General features: G+C 39.5%; 1 protein-coding gene across 2 annotated transcripts; it reads left to right on the top strand.

Moving 5' to 3' along the window:
• The first annotated feature begins 3,636 nt into the window (after positions 1-3,636).
• LOC306859873 (uncharacterized protein) lies at positions 3,637-19,076 on the top strand. Of its 2 annotated transcripts, none has more exons than XM_079401255.1 (10): positions 3,637-4,059; positions 7,158-8,035; positions 13,075-13,174; positions 13,283-13,390; positions 13,650-13,756; positions 14,167-14,281; positions 14,415-14,480; positions 14,573-14,762; positions 15,186-15,340; positions 15,438-19,076. In XM_079401255.1, the coding sequence occupies exons 2-10, from the start codon at positions 7,179-7,181 to the stop codon at positions 16,293-16,295; spliced, it is 2,556 nt and encodes an 851-aa protein (XP_079257381.1). In that variant the 5' UTR covers positions 3,637-4,059; positions 7,158-7,178; the 3' UTR covers positions 16,296-19,076. The 2 variants fall into 2 exon arrangements, with proteins under 2 accessions (XP_079257381.1, XP_079257382.1); XM_079401256.1 differs by having other exon boundaries at positions 3,644-4,223.
• The last annotated feature ends 24 nt before the right edge of the window (positions 19,077-19,100 follow it).

Here is a 19,100-nt window from a genome sequence, read left to right as displayed (position 1 = left end):
AGTGGCAGATGAAAATCGAAACTTTGAAGGATCAGAAAAAACAACGGTGTTCCCTACTGGCTTTAATTAGTGGGCATTCCCTTAAAATGAGCTGTACTGTGACTAATAGGAGTTCCTTCTGTCAGAGCTTCCATAACGATTCTCACAATATTTATTCTTATGTAATGGATGAGTGGAATTTATCCGTTTAACATAACACTAACTGCCTGTGGTTTAACCTCGAGTGAAATATTGAAACTATTTTGTTATACATACAAACTGTATGCTCACTGCGACATCTAGTGGTTAATATGACACATGACCTATCCGAGTAATTCACTCTGGCGTAGAAATATAATCAAACGAGGCCACACACCAACATAATTTAAATCAGAATCAGAATCAGAATCAGAATGAGCTTTATTGGCCAAGTATGTTTACACATACAAGGAATTTGTTGTAGTGACAGAAGCTCCACAGTGCAACAGAAGGACAGTAACAGGACAGGACACAGGTAATGAAACAAAATAACAGGAAATAGCCAATAACCAATGTACAAAGCAGCAAAAAAATAAAATAAAATACACAATATATAATATATAATATAGGCGACTATGTATGTACAGGTCAAGTATGTGCAAATTAGAAATGAGAAAATAAAATAAGTGAGTGTGGTGAATGGATAATGTATTAGTTGTGTGTTCTACGTTTATTTATTGAGTGTTCATGAGATGTATTGACTGAGGGAAGAAACTGTTCCTGTGTCTGTTTGTTCTGGTGCTCAGAGCTCTGTAGCGTCGACCAGATGGTAAAAGTTCAAAGAGGTTGTGTGCTGGATGTGAGGGGTCCAGAGTGATTTTACCAGCCTTTTTGCTCACTCTGGATAAGTACAGTTCTTGGAGAGTGGGGAGGGTTGTACCAATGATTCGCTCAGCAGTCCGGACTACCCTCCGTAGTCTTCTGAGGTCAGATTTGGTAGCTGAGCTGAACCAGACAGTTATTGAGGTGCAGAGGATGGATTCAATGATGGCAGAGTAGAACTGTTTCAGTAAGTCCTGTGGCAGGTTGAACTTCCTCAGCTGGCGAAGAAAGTACAACCTCTGCTGGGCCTTCCTGACAATGGAGTCAATGTGAATATCCCACTTCAGGTCCTGAGAGATGGTGGTGCCCAGGAATCTGAATGACTCCACTGCAGTCACGGTGCTGTTCATGATGGTGAGTGGGGGGAGAGCAGGGGGGTTTCTCCTGAAGTCCACGATCATCTCCACCGTTTTGAGCGTGTTAAGCTCCAGGTTGTTGAGACTGCACCAGACAGCCAGCTCCTTAACCTCCTGTCTGTAAGCAGACTCGTCACTGTCCTGGATGAGGCCGATCAGTGTGGTGTCGTCTGCGAACTTCAGGAGCTTGACAGAGGGGTCTTTAGATGTGCAGTCGTTGGTGTAGAGGGAGAAGAGCAGTGGGGAGAGTACGCAGCCCTGAGGAGCTCCAGTGCTGATGGTTCGAGTGCTGGATGTGAATTTGCCAAGCTTTACTAACTGCTGTCTGTCTGTCAGGAAGCTGTTGATCCACTGGCAGACGGAGGTGGGGACGGAGAGCTGAGTTAGTTTATTTTGAAGGGTTTATAATGGTGTTAAAAGCAGAGCTGAAGTCCACAAACAGGATCCTCACATAAGTCCCTGGTCTGTCCAGATGCTGCAGGGTGAAGTGCAGTCCCATGTTGACTGCATCATCCACAGACCTGTTTGCTCTGTAGGCAAACTGCAGGGGGTCCAGTAAGGGTCCAGTGATGTCCTTCAGATGAGCCAGAACCAGTCTTTCGAATGATTTCATGGCTACAGACGTTAGTGCCACAGGTCTGTAGTCATTAAGTCCAGTAATTTTGTGTTTCTTTGGGACGGGGATGATGGTGGAGCGTTTGAAGCATGAGGGGACTTCACACAGCTCCAGTGATCTATTGAAGATCTGTGTGAAGATGGGGGCCAGCTGCTCAGCACAGATTTTTAGGCAGGCTGGTGACACACCATCTGGACCAGGTGCTTTCCTTCTTTTGTTCTTCCTGAAGACCTGGCACACATCGTCTTCGCTGATTTGAATTGTAGGTGTGGGAGAGAGAGGGGTTGCTGGAGGTGTGAATGGTTGTGTGGAGGGGTGTTCTGGGCGGGTGTGGGGTGATCGTTCAAAACGACAAAAGAACACGTTTAAGTCGTCTGCCAGGTGTTGATTCTCCAGAGTGCTGGGGGGTGGTGTTTTGTAGCTGGTGATGTCCTTTAATCATATAAAACAGTACTCAATCAAAAAGTGAAGACCAGTTCATCGCTGTTAACGGCTCTAAACTGATTTTTATTTATTTTAAATTCAATTCCTGGTTACAGATTTAGTTATTCGGTTAGATTTATCTTGAGAATTATCTGCCTATTTTCTTGGCATGATAATAAGCTACATTTATAGACATACATGCATTTTATGTCAAATCTAGATAAATTTGCTTTATTGGCCTCCTTGAATAATACATTTAAGGTCATTTTGGAATGGCATTTTTAATTATCTGTTCTCTAACTTTTTTATTGTTTCGTAATTACACTATTTCTAAATTGCCTTTATTATCAGATTCCAACTTTTCCTTACACCTTATCTGTAAATATAACTGCTCAGTTAAAAAAAGGGTTTTGTATTCATATAATCTGTAACTGGTTTTGTCTTTAGTTTGGTCCCTTTTGTAGCTAACCCAAAAGAACATGCTTCAGGTTGGTCAATTGTGAAATTTAAGTATAATGATATGATTAATAATAATCACTTAACTGCATTGTCAATAGCCTACTTTCATCATTATTTTTGTATGAACTTTATTATTATTATTATGACAGCATCAAACAAAAAACTGTAGCCTAACACTTTATTTTAGTGACTTTGTTACATGTTATCGGTGCTACATGTAACTTTGTTACATGTTATCGGTACATTATCGGTGCCCCCTGCCCACCTTTCAAGAACTGTATACATCCAGAGTGAGGAAAAGGGCTCAGAAAATCACTCTGGATCCCTCACATCCAAGTCATCCCCTTTTTGAACTTTTGCCATCTGGCCAGCGCTACAGAGCCACAATTACCAGGACAACCAGGCACAAGAACAGTTTCTTCTGCCAGGCAAACCAACTTATGAACAGTTAAATGAATACCCCCCCACCCCACCCATTATGCAATAACAATGCGCAATAACCTTATATTTATTTGCTACCACCTCCATCCTAGTACATCCCTGCATCTTCTATTCTATTCTATTCTATTCTATTCTATTCTATTCTATTCTATCATCTATTGCACAACTGTACATACAATTATTTCTTTTTCAAACTGTTTTTCAATGCTTTGTTTATTTATATTACATAACAATAACAACACTTTTAACAATAAGTTAAATAAAACAGAGAACAGACAAAAGAAAAAAGGAGAGGAGGATTTAACTACAGTGATGTAAATGATGATGTGAATTAACAATGATGTAAATTAAAAATACTTTGGAGAACTACAAGTCGTTAAAACTGGAGAGGAACTGAAAACAAATAATTTAGCTTTTTTTATTAAATAATTTCAGTGCGAGTGACCTGGATGTGCGTCGTTGCGTCAGTTGACGCTGCGTGGCGGGAGCGCGCACGTCGCTGTCACTCAGAGTTGGCTGTAGGAAATGCGGACACGGCGTGATGTCAGCAGGGCCATGTTTATCTCTTCCAGCGATGCTGCCCGGTTCACATTTCAAGGAGGTTTCCTAAGTTTTTAAAACGCCCCGCACAAGTGTACTCAATGCTAGCAGAGCCACGGATCTGTTTTCGCGCGGATGAGTGGGCACGCAGTGCGGAGCGGCAGTGTTTAGCTAACACCGTTAACATTAGCCCAGCGGCACACTCAGACCCTCAGCCCCAGCCCCAGCGCTTTCGGGTTTATCATTAGGACTTTTCAATCGGCCCAGTAGCTTACCAGCGGCCTGCCTCGCTCCCGCCTTCACATCCGTCCACCGGCGGCGGCGACGGGGGGGGGTCACGATAACCGGAGCAGACAGGAGCCCCCCCGGGACAGACAGCTGCGGGTGAGTCTGAATAATGAAGATCTTCTCTTTTATCTCTTCTCAGAGGGAACAGATGTGTCAGAACAGATGAACACGATTAATAGCACTGTTCCCCATCGCCGTAAACCGGGAAGTTGATCTGATCGGCCGCACTGGAGACCGTTACCGTAGACATGAGCTAGCAGGTTAGCAGGCCGATTTCAGCAGCTAACAATGAGTACATTGCAAATAAAAACTTATCAGTTCCAAACACATCTTGTGTACCTTGGAGTGAATGGTGATTTTTAGCAATATAAAGGCCGTTTGTGTTGTTGAGGGGCTGTTGCATGACAAACAGCACGATTGGCAGCTTTAGGTTAAACTTGGCAGTCACAAATCCAGCGACTCCTGCGGGGTAAGCTCGTTTCAGGTGCTGTCTGCTGCTCACTTCATGACCTTGTGTGTTTTATGACTGTAGTCTTGTGTTTTGTGTAAATGTTGGCCTTTTTAAATGGAGGTTTCCCGGTATCCGGTACCGTATTATTGTGTCCGGTCACCTCACATGTGGTTAATCACAATATAACTGACTGCTCATAGGTTTAAACCACTGCCTTTTTAAGAAACGGGCACTCAAAGTGCACATGTGTGGGTTGTTTACAACTCATCCGTCCTCTTGTTTCAGATATTACTAGGCTTGGATACCCGGAACGAGCTCAGTTCTTGTGTTTGGGTGGAGTCCCACAAAGTAGCTTTGTCAGATTCATGAACGAATCGTTCTTCTGAATTGAATCTTTATAATGAATCGTTTGAACCGGTGTGAACGATTCATTCTCGATTTTGGGATTTTTATTGACCGCAAGAGTATTTGGAGAAGTTGACTCTTTGGGGAAGAAAAAATACATTAAGAATCACATAGCATAGCCTAAATGTTACAAATATATGACAGTTTTATAATCGCATACAAATTGGTTTTGATAAATACCGTTTTATTCAAATGCACAAAACATTTTCAGGCAGGATGTAAATTAGTACTGTTTCATGTAAATGATCATTTATAATTAGATACACAAAAACCTCCTGATGAGGAGGGATTACTAATGGCTGGTTGTGAGATAATGCTTTGTAACATGTTACGCTATAATAGTCATCTGACTTCTGTGAATGTTTCATCAGCTTTTTGTGGACAGCCCACAGTTTGACCATCACACGTGGGCTGTGTGTCCAAACCTAGCAAGCTGCCTGCCTAGACATCATTTGGGCTTTGAAGGCTTGTTCAAATGTTCAGCCACAGTTCTTCTGTCAAGGAACCACTTCCTTTTCACCTCCTGTTAGCATCTGTACTCGGGCACATTTATATATAGATCATGCGGAAGTCTTGGAGGCAGATCTTAATGTAAGAGGAAATACTGGTACCCTGTTCCTATACACCGAAACAGGGCCTGTATTACTAGTGCAGGCTTACACTGTAATCAAATCTCTGTATTTGTAGTTTATCTGCATCTTTATAATTCACTATATATGAGACTTTCGGTGAAACAGTTGACCATTGTCTTTACCGAACAATGCAAAGGTCCTCTGAATGTCTCTTACTCTAAAGGATATGGTTAAATACAGTGCATCATGTCACATGTTGTTACGTTTTATTTAGTTTAATTCTTAAATTATGTGTAGTAGACTGATGAATCTTCTTGTTAACATTGTTTATGTGGTGTAACTTTTGTACAAATGGCTGTATATCTCTTCTTCATCTTCTGCTCTGTTGTATTTTATTATGGTTATTTGCTACGTTTGTTATAGCAGCCTGTATGTTTAGAAGTATATTTATTTGAGATGGGTCATATTTAGTTTGATCTTTATGAATTCATAATATATAAATGTCACTTTTAATTTCAAAGTTGTCAAAGTGTACTGTTTAAAGGTAGACTACCAATCAATAGTTTGGGGTTATAAATATATGTATTCATTCACATAAACTAGTATATACTAAGTTAATACTCAGCAAGGTGCATTGGAGTAAAGACTATAATATTACAGAAGATTTTATTTTAAAGGATTAATACTCAGCAAGGTGCATTGGAGTAAAGACTATAATATTACAGAAGATTTTATTTTAAAGGATAAATTGCATTTTAAAATATAATGTAAAAGGGTTATTTTTAATTGTGACACTGTTTCACAATATTACTGTATTATTGATCACTAGCCTTGGTGAGTACAAGAGAGTTCTTTCAAAAAGATTTGAAAATCTTTCAGACCCAAACTTTTGAACGGCAGTGTGTATTCTGGGTTAAATACACATTGTAGCTCTCTCTAAGATCTACAAGTTAAGCATGCTGTCATTACTACAGTAAACATTTAAACTCTTGTCACAGTGTGTATGAGCAAACATGAAATGTGTGTACAATTACTCCATACACATCCATTGCTAGTGCATTTCTTAAATTAACAATTGAAAAAAATAACAATTTTAAAATAATATTCCTGAAATATTAAACTTTTATCTCACTTGTAATATGAATAATATGAGGATAAAAATAAATATAGAATCTACTGTGTTCCACACAATCTTCACAATACCTTGCAAATGACAAATGAGTTTGGTCTTTGATTTGGATGATAGCTGCTCTCCAAACTGTTTTTTATTTCTTGTAGTTTTGCTTGGGATTAAATTTATGAATAGTTTCTCACCCCATGCATCTCTTCCCACACAGAATTGCCATATTTTTGATTTTGTATAAAATATTACATTTACTTAGTGTAGTTTCTCCCCTCATTTACTTTAATTGAAAGGACAGTAAGAAGTGTGACTTGCGATAATTGTGACAAAGAGACTTGTTTTTGGCAACGCCTTTTTAGTTCAACACCTTTTAGGCGTGCGTGTGTGTGATTATTTTCGGGTGAAACAAATGAGAAAAAGTTTTCTTTGGAGAGTTGTGATGTGAGACATGCTTGTGGAATTTCACAAGAGGATTTATTTGGTTCCTTCCAACTGTGAGAGTGTTAGTTACATCCAAACACCTTCTTCGTTGCAAACCAATTATGAAATGGGTTCGTGCTTTTAATGATAGTACTGTGTTTGTTTTGATTCTTGTCTTATGAGAAATAATTACTGACTATGTTCTTGTTTCTCTTTTGATCAGCTGAATCAGTCAGGTGCAGCTATGGCTGAAATTACCGCCCTCACTCCCTCCTCTCCCAGTATGGCCGACCAATCAGTGTCTGCTTCCTCCAGCCCACAACCTCTCCCCTCAGAAACTCCCATCCCAAAATCATCTCTCTATGGGGACCGAGCCGTGATGGGAAACCCAACATTACAGGCGAGCAGGAAAAACTCCTCTTCTTGGGAGAGCACACCTGGCCAAAACAGTGCTGCTCTGTCTTCAACAGCAACAGAGAGCACCGCTGATCTGCCGGTAGAGGTACTAGCTGCTACAGATGGAGAGACTAATGGGAAAAATGATTTAGTTGGCCAAACGGAGCGGCACACTGAAGCACAGGAGCAACAGATGTCGCCATCGCCTGAACTTAATCCCAGTCCTAATCTCTATCCCAACATTCAAGTTAACCAGACTTCCAGTCCTGCTCCCTCTGTGGACATTCCTCCTCAGTTTACTCCTCCTGTTCCCGTCTCCAACCCGGCCCCCTCTTCACAAGACTCCAGGCAAACAGAAGCACAAACAGTCCCCCAGCCCGAGCCCGCCCAGAACCCCGAACCCAACATTTCCAGCACCGCCAAGATGACCCCTGAGCCCCCCTGCACGCCCTCCAAGACTGAACCCCCAGCCGTACTGGTGCAAGAGTCCATTGGGTCCTTGGTTCTGCCCTCCGCTTACTCGCGACCAGCCCCGGACACGCTCAGCTACTTGGAGTCGGCCAGCCTAATGTCGGGCACGCTGGAGTCTCTGTCGGGCCTCGGCGAGGACGGCAGCTCGGTGGGGTCAGACTCGGAGATCAACTGTTCAGCGAGGCTTACTGATAAATACGGCTTCCTGGGAGGAGCGCAGTACAGTGAGAGCAGGTGGGTGTGTGCGTGTGTGTGAGCTGAATGACACAAAACTGCAATAGCACATGCTATTTTTATTGTTTCCTTATAAGCACTTAGAGCGAAGTGAAACCACATTAGTTTATTAGAGCATTTGACATATTTCAGCGTGTGTGTTTCCAGAGTATATATTTATCCTGCAAGCATATTAAACATTTTCTGCATTTGCATTTCGACTGATACATGCTACTTAAAACTTAATTCTTCTGAGATTAATGTAATATTTGAATATAATTTTACTTAAAATTAATGTTACATATCAAATTATAGTTCAAGTCAACATGAAGCCCTTCATAAACCATTTTACTTTCATAATCTGATGTGTTTTTAAATGTATCAGGATATTCATCTGAATATAGCAATGATTTAAATGTTGTTTTACAGTATTTGACCATTATGCATCATAAAAACCAGACTAGTTTTGTGATCTTTCCATGTTTTACAACTCTCATTTCTAGTTTAAGCTTCAGTATCAAGAATAGTTTTAATGCCCGTGTTCAAGAACAGCAACTGTAACGCTAACTATAAACATAACTATATTAGCATGCACATTAATGCACAACAGCGTTCTGTTTATTTTAAGTACATGCTGCGGTTATGTTGTCTGCCACTATAAATGCTCGTGCTCTTTAACATCAGCTGGATTCTGATTGGTCAATGTTTTTATGGCTCATCAGCTGGAAAAAGTACTTCTGAATGTGTTCTAACTATCAATTATCATGGTGGTGTGGACTTCCCTTTCCCATTAAATTACACTTTTATTATATTAATTAAACTTTATAGTTAAAGTTCTTCGTTGGTTGTGAACTGGCTTTAAGAATTGATTCATTTTTATCAATTAGTTCAAACTGCCAGTTACAAAGATTTAAATTGGTTCAAATCTTTCCTAACAAGTAGAACTTTCTCAGTTAAAATAGGCCTCTTTCCGCAAGCTAACATGTGGTGTACCTCAGGGGTCTGTTCTTGCACCTACTCTCTTTTCTCTCTATCTAGAGAAACCATCTTTAGGAAACAAGGCGTTTCTTTCCATTGTTACGCTGATGATATGCAAATCTATCTGCCTGTGACCACCAAAAAAAGCATGTTCTTAATAGTTTATCAGCTTGTCTGGATGATGTAAAATTATGGCTAGGGCTGGGTATCGAGTTCTATACTTTTTAGGCACCGACCGAATTGCCTCGATACCACAGAGTATCGAAAAACGTCTTGTCGTTCGGTACCAAATTTCGATATCTAAGGGGTTAATCTCATTAACGTCAGTGAGCCAATAAGCCTGCAGCACTAGGTGTGTTTGACTAGAAGTGACGCGGTGCTGATTGATCAGTGTTTGACATCCGCGAGAGCAATTCGAAAGCGTACAGAGCAGTCTGCTCTCTATATCGCGCAGTTTCGCTTACTTGACACAGGCTGAAGCTCGCGTGACATTTCAGCGTCTGCCGCCTCACTAAATGAGGACATAAACACATGAACAACAGCTCTAGAACTACTCTGAGAGTCACTTCATGAGCATTTTACCGTTTGATTTGAGTAAAACTTGCGTCATATCATATACACACAGAACTGTAAAGGTATTCCCGGAAACCCGTCAAAATAAATGTTCGGATTAACTTGGAAGACACTGCGGTAGAAATAAATTAATATTGTTCAGCAGAGTGTACATACTGCTACTACTAGGCTACTATTAAAATGATTAAAACTCTTATTTTTTAATTAATGATCACACAACATTTCTTCCATGTTTTAATTTTAATAGTAAAATTTTGTTTGCCAAAATAAATAAAGTTTTATATTCAATAATTTAAAAGAAAAATGAAATTAATGTTGTATGCCTTCATTTGAAAACCAGATACAGAACACAGAATTTCTGAGGAAAAAGAAAACATTTCATAAGGCTGTTTTAAGAATACATTTGAATAAACTAAGTAGTTTTTATGCATTCAAATAATTAGACATACTACAACATAGAATTTAATAACAATAAAACATATTGTGAAAGAAAATAAAACATCCACTTATGAAAGTGGATAAAGATTTTAAATTTCTTGAAGTCTTTAACAACCTAGAATAAATGAATAGAAATGATGATTCTGTCTGAGCTATGCGTTTTAAAACGAGCACGCACTAGTGTAAACTGAAAACTATTTGAGCTTTATTAAAATTATTTGTACTGATTTATTGTGTTGTCTATATTTTGTTCCTTTGTGCAGTGGCTCAGGAGATGAGTCTTTGAGTCTGTATACACGTCAACAAGCTGAAAAAAATAAAACCAACGTTTTTTGAGATAATGTAATCTTGTTAAAACTGTTTTCATAAAATTGGTATCGAAAAAAGTATAGTTCAGGAACCGGTATCGAACTCAAGGTATCGGTATCGATATCGAACATTTTTGAACGATACCCAGCCCTAATCATGGCTCTCCAAAAATGTCCTTTTCCTAAATTCAGATAAATCGGAAGTCATTGTCTTTGACCCCTATGAATACCTAATCTTGAGTTCTTAAATTTTGCTATTTCATCCCAAGTGCGAAATCTGGGTGTGGAAATCGACAACGGCTTGAAATTTGAGACAAATCAACTCTGTAGTGGGCTCTAGTTTTTTTTTTTATCTTCGCTCTCTCTCTAAAATTAAAAACTTTCTTTCTTACGCTTCTTTAGAGGTTGCTGTCCATGCCTTTATTACATCTCTATATTATGGTGTTTCAAAGACTCAAATTTCCCGTTTACAAGTCGTTCAAAATGCAGCAGCTAGATTCCTGAATGGATGTAAAAAATTTGATCATGTTACACCCCTTCTGAGATCTCTACATTGGCTACCTGTTCAGTATAGAATTGAATATAAAATCTTATTACTTGTGTATAAATCTTTAAATAATCTTGCACCATCTTATCTGACGGATTTACTCCACCCGTACACTCCTAAGCGAGGACTTAGATCGGGAAACAAATTCCTCCTTCAGATTCCCAGAACCCGCTTGGAAAAAAAGGGGAAATAGAGCCTTTGAAGTGGAATAAGCTCCCGACCCAAATTAAAATGGCTTCCACTTTATCTGCTCTCAAAACTCATTTGTTTGTCTCGGCTTTTAACATGTAATTTATCCTGTTTTTATTGTCTGTAAGGGATTATTGATTGTGTTTCTTTCTTGTGTATCTATATTGTAATTATTGTACAGCACTTTGGTCGGCGGCTGTTAGTAAATGTGCTTTAGAAATAAACGGAACTTGAATTTAATAGTGTTAATTTTGAGTAAAGCATTGGGGAAACAAGCATTGATTGTTTTGAACTAGTGTTTTAGTGTTTGTAAGCCATTTTTGAGTACATAAACATACTGAATATTGTCAGAAAAGTTTGAGAGATTTTGTTCAAATCACCCATCCCCATAGAGATTAAGAAACTACTTGATTGACTGTAATTGTGTGTGATGTTCATTATTTCTATAAATTAAATTTATATGTATAGACCTAATTAAAATTGAAACTGATATATTTTGTACTATTCATTATTCACATTCTAGGGTATGGCAAAAATCAGAGAAATCATATATAATGGATGTGAATGGCAGGGTAATTGGCAGCACCTGATGTGAAGTGTGCTGCTGGGATATTAATAATTCACGCCTTCAAACGAGAGCAGGATGAGCATTTGGTGCATTTTTCCTGTGTCCATCTCTCTTGCTCCTTCTCTGTGTCCTTCATGTGTTTGTTGCGAGTGACTCAGATCATGCTGAGAGGGCTCGTCTGAGTCAGTGCACTGACTGTCTCACTTTTTGTCTCTCTCTTCCCCAGACTGTCTCCGTTTTATCTCTAGTACTGACTAATTCTGCTAAAATGGGCATTAACACTGTCGTTTACATTTGAACGTTTCCTTTTTTAAATTCCTGTTCAGCATTATCTTAAACAGCATTAATCACCACATGCTTTTTCAGCTATTTAAAAATGGTCAGTGTGGGTTAGTCTTAAATTATACTTTCTCATATGGTCAGCGTACTGACTGTCAGATTTAGTTTTCTGCTATTTAAGGCATTGTGTCAATCAGACAGGTTCACAAGTATACCTGATTTGTATATGGCATTTGGTGAGGCTTCAAGCCTGAACAAATCTCAAAAACTATTTGCTAAAAGTCTCATATTTGCTACAGATTAATAATTACTTTCTATATTCAATCAAATATAGCATTTCAGGGATCATCAAACTGGTATAGAAATCAGATTTGTTGCTTCATATCAGAAGATTAATATCTTTTTTACTACTACTTATCTGTATAGTAAATAATATATGATTAATTTTATTAACAATAATACATTCAATACATCTAAACAGTGTAGCTATGTTCAGAGACATTATTTTCTGCTTGTAAGCTACTGACTTGTTCACAGCGTTTTCAGATTTCTGCTTTAGAATTCAAGTGAATACTGACATTAACTTTTAAGTCAATACATTTTTTTTTGTCTAAAAGATTCCCGAATAGTGTAAATAGTGACTCTGTGCTGCTATCAAAACTGTGTTCTGTGTTGTCTAAGCATCTTTACCAGACTGAAATATTTTTATTTTTTTTGACCAATGATAGACTAGAGTTTCTGTCATTATGAAACATTATTATTTTTACAATTCTGTTTGGTGGCGAAGAAACTTTTAAGCTGCACACTTTGTCTTTAAGTAGGACTCAAATCCAAGCCACACTCTGCCTCAGTTTCTATCTCTGGTGTCAGTCACTTCTAGTCTGGTATCATTACTACTGTGCAGCGATATGCTTGTTCATTTGGAAGACATCATTTCTTTACAAGGCTACAAAAACTCTGTCATTATTAGTTCACCAATAACAAAAGATTTTAGGGTTTCTGATTCGTTTCAAGAGATTCAAAAACAGTAATTGTCTGTATTTTACAGGTGTCTGTTCTCTCAGATTCAGTATAGGCCTATTGTCAGAAACTCAACATTATCTCAGGGCATGAGTGGGTGCTCATAGGTTTATTACTTGTGTGTGGTTTATGTGTTTGTGAATCCCTTTCTGTCTTGTAGTGAGGCGGAGATCGCTGTGGCTGTGGCGAGGCAGAGAGAGATGAAATGGTTGGACATGTTCAGAAATTGGGACAAATGGGTATCTCGACACTTTCAAAAGGTCTGTTTCTCACTTAAAGTGTCATGGAAGGCATTCCTGACTAGGTATAGAAAATACTGTGCCTATGAATGTTTATACATGCTGAGTTATGTTTTCTTTCTGATGCAGGTGAAAATACGCTGCAGGAAAGGAGTCCCCTCCTCACTCAGAGCTAAAGCCTGGCAGCTGCTCTCCAACAGCCAGGAGCTCCTTGACTCTAATTCTGGAAAGTTTGATGTACGGTCAGGTTTGATACGTCTTCAGTGAAAACAGTCATGGTGCTAAATCAACTACTCTCAAGTTCATATGCTGTTGCTGTAAAGACTGCTAACAACACTTTGTTAAACTGTCAAGAAAAATAGGCATACAATCTTGAAGCCTGTCTTACTTTATAATGTTCTTAGCATGTCTTGTAAATCTCAGTTTATCTGCTCAACACACCCTTCTTTTCTTAGTTTACACTTTCTTTTATTTTTTCATTTTTCTTGTCTCTCAGGAATTGGAGCGAGAGCAGGGAGATCCGAAGTGGTTGGACATCATAGAGAAGGACTTGCACAGGCAGTTCCCATTCCACGAGATGTTTGCTGCTCGGGGAGGACATGGGTAAATACAGATGAAGGTTTTGTCAAGGGGAAGGGTGATGTAAGGCTTTTCTTTAGAGCATTACGCAATCTAGGAAACTGAAGGAGGGTATTTTTTTTCCCTTTGTTTTTTTTTTATCTATTAGTCTGTATTCACTGCATAATGTCCCTCCGTTTTATACTTTACCCCACCTCTGCTTCTCCTTTTATCTATTATATATTTATCTATTATATTTATCTATATTATATACATGTATACCTAATATCTAAGCAGATAATGTCACACCAAATTCAAACAGTATACTTAAAAAACTGAATTATTAATAGTGTTATTTGTATATACATACCACAAAAATAAATATAAGCAGTAGTTATTGTCTGAATTAGTTCCATCATTATTTTTACCGTGTGTGTGTGTGTGTGTGTGTTCAGGCAGCAGGACCTGTTCCGTATACTGAAGGCCTACACAATCTATCGGCCAGATGAGGGCTACTGTCAGGCTCAGGCACCAGTGGCAGCAGTGCTGCTCATGCACATGCCTGCTGAGGTAAGAGAGCTGAACAAAGCTAAAAAGCTTTTTATGTTTTTCTTTAAAAAGAGCAACAGGGTGAAAAAATGTGACTTAGAGGAATATCGCAGGATATGAGGCCATCACCATCTTCACTGTCATTTTCTTCTAGCAAGCCTTCTGGTGTCTTGTGCAAATATGTGAGAAATACTTGCCTGGCTACTACAGTGCTGGGTTGGTGAGTACTCCAGCTCAAAGAGACTTTGACTAGGACCAGAGCAGAGAGTGTTTTTTTTAAACTCCTCTTTCTTCTCTTCTTCTGTCTCTCAGGAAGCTATCCAGCTGGACGGAGAGATTTTTTTCTCTCTTCTGAGGAGAGTTTGTCCTATGGCTTACCGCCACCTGAAGAAATTTAAGATCGACCCCATCTTGTACATGACAGAGTGGTTTATGTGCATTTTCTCCCGTACGCTGCCTTGGTCTTGTGTCCTGCGTGTCTGGGACATGTTCTTCTGTGAAGGTCAGTCATATACATTAGAGAATAAAAGAAACTGCAATAAGTGATGCTTTTACTGTATCGAGTTAAAAATAGTTCTGTTTGTGCTTAAATTCAACATGACATCAAATTTGAATCTTTTTAATTTCTTAATATACTTAAGGTTGGTGAGATTTATCAATGGTTTTGAAAGAAATCTCTCATGCTTACCAAAGCTGCATTTATTTGATATGAAAATATTGTGAAATTTTAAATGTAAATTGGTGTGGTTACTCTAGTCTTCAGTGTCACATGATGCTTCAGAAATCACTCTAATATGCTGATTTTCTGCACAATACACTATGAAAAGAAGTAGAAAATAAATAAAGAAAAGATATTTTAGAACCAAATTTAATTGAAATAGAACTTTGATGTTAATATTTTTTTTGTTGTTGTTGTTTTTGTCAGGAGTGAAGATTGTGTTCAGGGTGGGTCTGGTGCTCCTCAAGCAGATGTTGGGGTCTGTGGATAAGCTCCGTGAGCTGCAGGGCATGTACGAGACCATGGAGCGACTGAGAAACATCCCTCCTGAAACTATCAGAGAGGAATTTCTGGTGCAAGAGGTACACACACAATCGCATTTTTACGAGAGAATACGCAATAGAGAAGAACCGGTAGAGTTTGCCAGATCCGTTTTCATACTCTCTGCTCTGTTTTCAGGTGGTCTCTCTGTCTGTGACGGAGGCTCTCATCGAGAGGGAGTGCGGTATTCAGGTGCGCAAGTGGCGGGAATCTCGTGGAGAGTTGTCTCACCAGCCAGGTCGACGTTTGCACGGCACACGGGCCATCTTCGAGCAGAAACACCGGGCTGCTGCGATCAGCTCTGGCGGCAGCCTGTCATTCCTGGGCAGTAACATCCCTCCTCCTGGACCCTTACGTGCATCATCAAGCCTCTTGTCACTTGCTGGCCTTAGAAAGTCCAAGATGCCGTTTAACTCGTGGAATAAGAAGGGCTCTACTTCTGGCAGCTTTGGTCAGGATATTGTCCCACTGCAGCCCCTTGGGGGTGGCACCAGTGCAGTGGTCTCAAAACCTCTTGTACCATCTGCCTCTAACGCTGGAGCCAGTGGGCGGCCCCCAGCGGCGCATGGGCCGAGTCCTCTAGCTACAACATCATCTACTACCACGCCACCGGCTCCAACTGCACACGCATCCAGCACGCAGATGCTCCAGCCGTCGCCTAAAGTCATCTCCGAACACATCACCCCCACAATCCCATCGCCCACCGCAAACAACGCCCCATTACCACCCCTGGAAACCGCAAAAACAGCAGTGGAGGAAGATGGAAAAAAGAAAAAGAAGACCAAGGAGGACAAGAAGCGAGAGAAAGAGGAGGAGAAGCAAAAATCACGGGACAAGAAAGAGAAGGAGAAAACTGAGAAAGAACGGCTGAAGAAGGAGAAGGAGAAAGCCGAGAAAGAGAAGAAAAAGGAGAAGGGGGGGAAGAAAAAAGACAAAGGGGGAGGAGGAGAGACTGAGGAGAAGAACGGAGCCGCAGCAGCAAAAGATTTGGCCTAATTCCTGCTCCGTCATTCCTTCAGCAAGAATAAAAGCATGAGAATAGTGGAAAAAAGAGGACAAGGATTTAAAACGGCTGCAGACTGGTGAAAAGAGTGAGAGAGACAGAGAGTGAGAGCAAAACGCTTGGAATGTCCATTTCATCTTAAGTACTCATTTCACAAGGATAACTGGATCACTGCACCTGCCCCACGACTCTCATCATCTCATCACCGAAACCGGAAGCAGTTATTACTCGGCCTTTTGTTTTTTGTTTTGTTTTTTGAAGGTGGATATCTGATTGATGAGATCAGCTGTATAATTAGTAGTCAATTCTAGTATACTGGGTGCCATGGTGTACATAGACCTCTAGCGCCATCTGTGCCAGTCCAGCCCCACAGTCCCCCTCTGTCCATCACCTGAGAGCTGTCTCAACCACAATACCTGAATAAAACTGTTCTGTGATGAGAAAAGCACGACGGTGACTAGTAATAACTTATCTGTGAGTGCTCTGAAGGACCTATTTATTCATTGAATTGTTGATTGTTAATGTGTGTTTGTGTGTTCTTGTATGTCTGTGCCTTGGCAGCGCAGTGAATCGTGTCACAGTCTCGTGCTGCAGACCGGTCTCGTCTTTATTCTTTCTTCTTCTTTTCAGTCTCTCAAAGGAGCTCGTCTTTATAGGAATTGATAAGTGTTGGGGGGAGTGGAGGAGCTAAATTGTGCAGAGGGGAAAGGTACGTTCTCCTTTAAAACAGTGGAAAGAGCCACTCTTAACTGTCAGTTTAAAATAAAAAGGTTTGAATATCCAAGTTAACATAAGTACTAAAAGGAAATTAAAACTGTTTATGATTAGTGTACCTGTCTATCTCTGCTCAAAGACTCTCAAGCCGTCATTACATCAGCCTCACCCAAAAAAATTCCTTCCGACACCGCCGAATAGCTTTTTATTTCTTTCTATTTCAAACAAATTGCATCACATAAACGTTAACTTCTGCCAAGCGTGTCAGTCACTCCAGATATCTGTGTGGTTTGATGTTAATTATCTCAATGTTGATATGGATGTAGAGTTCAGACTAGAATTTTAATACATTTATGCACTGAGGCCTGTTGATTTTCACCACTAACCTTGATCGGTCCGTTAATGTAGGGTACTCTCTAATCCAGCTCACATGACTCCTGAAGGCTGCGCCTTGTTGGACGGGAAGGGTTTGGTGCAGCACTGTAGCATTGACCTTTGAAGCTCTTGGCTTCAGGCTGTAATGTTTTGATGTATTAACTATTAATTTAATAAGATGAAACCATATACTATCTATTACAGCTCTTATTAGTCTCATTTTGGATTATATTTTTTATTTTTCTATGCAAGTATGCAGAGGCCTGGTAGACTGGAATGGCAGTGAGCTTGGTTTTAGGAGAGCAATGTATTAAATCACAGGATTTATTTTTATTTGATTTTTTTTTAAACGCTGAAAATAATTTTTGCACATTTTTCTCCCAACATCCTGGAGAGCAAAAACAAGCAGTTGTTATTTATTTGAGACATTTTATAATCTCTAGCTTGTCTAATATTACTGCAGTATTTGTGTTATGGGAGACAGTGATTTCATACAGATTATTATTTCATTCTGGTCTTTTTTTAAAATATTATTATTATGTGTCCCAATGAAGGGGGAAGTGATTCCAAAGAGTTGTGAGAGAAAAGGAATGGATCAGTAAAATGTTTGCTTGGCATTTATGTGTTAATAAAACATGTAAAATATAATCCTTAACACAACCTTCACCCAAACAGTGTTACTCTTGATGTGAAGTGAACACTGGCGAATTGAACTGCACTGTAATCCACTGACCCCTCAGTATTATGATTTATTCTGATACATTCAACAGGTGACTGGACCACATTTACTAGACTTCTACTCAATATATATTATTTTCTGTCAAGACAGAAGAGACCTGAAGTTGTTTCTAGGTTGCAATTTTTGTAGCCAAATACTCTGTCAATGTTTTAATGGTGTCTCCTGTGTTTACTGGACTTGTTCAGTCTCAACTGCAGGGGGTCAAACCTCCACCTCACCTGTCAGTGGTGCCCTTACTGACCTCAGTGGTCGTTGCTTCCTCTAAAGGCACTACTGTTCAAATGGAAAGCAAGCAAATTATGTCTATGCAAATTTTATGTTCCTAACACTCCACACAATGTTAAGTTGTGGCCACCAGGAGGCTCAGACAGACTACCTTCACTGTTGACAGCAGCACTGGAACTGTTGAAGGAAAGGTGGAGTGGGATATAGTCTTATCCTGAAGAACTGCTCTAAGTTCCAAGCACTAGCCTAAACCTGGTTTTGCACCTGTCAGGCCACCTTCACTAACACCATCTTGTCTGGATTGCCAACTAAGTGCACGACAGGTGGACTTAAAATGGCTTGGATGCTGTGCTCACCAATAATTAGTGCAAAGCCATCCAGTGTTGGTTTACTAACACTCTTGAGACAGCTGGGACTGGGTGTAAAGTAATTTGACTTGTCTTATGGGTTTCTGCATTGGTAAATATGACCCAATGTACGTTGTAGGATTGTTGTAAAATTGATTTGAAATCATTTTAATTTTAATGTGTTTAGGTTAGTTCTCTCATCCTGTCCTTTGTATGTCTCATGCTTGTTTTATGTTTACATCAAACCATGTACAGTTGAGAATGACATAAATTCATAGATGAAGACAGTTGTTCTAAAACTGCAGAAGAGGAAGTTCACAGTGTTTAATAATTACAGTTGTGATGAATAATAAATCATAATATATTAAAATCTCTCTTAAGAGTGTTTCTTTCTGTTA

The sequence above is a fragment of the Barbus barbus genome (genome assembly GCF_936440315.1).
Source record: "Barbus barbus genome assembly, chromosome: 3".
In the NCBI taxonomy this organism is placed as follows: domain Eukaryota; kingdom Metazoa; phylum Chordata; class Actinopteri; order Cypriniformes; family Cyprinidae; genus Barbus; species Barbus barbus.
The sequence above is the reverse complement of the archived record's forward strand: the minus strand, read 5'-3'. Positions and strand labels throughout refer to the sequence as shown.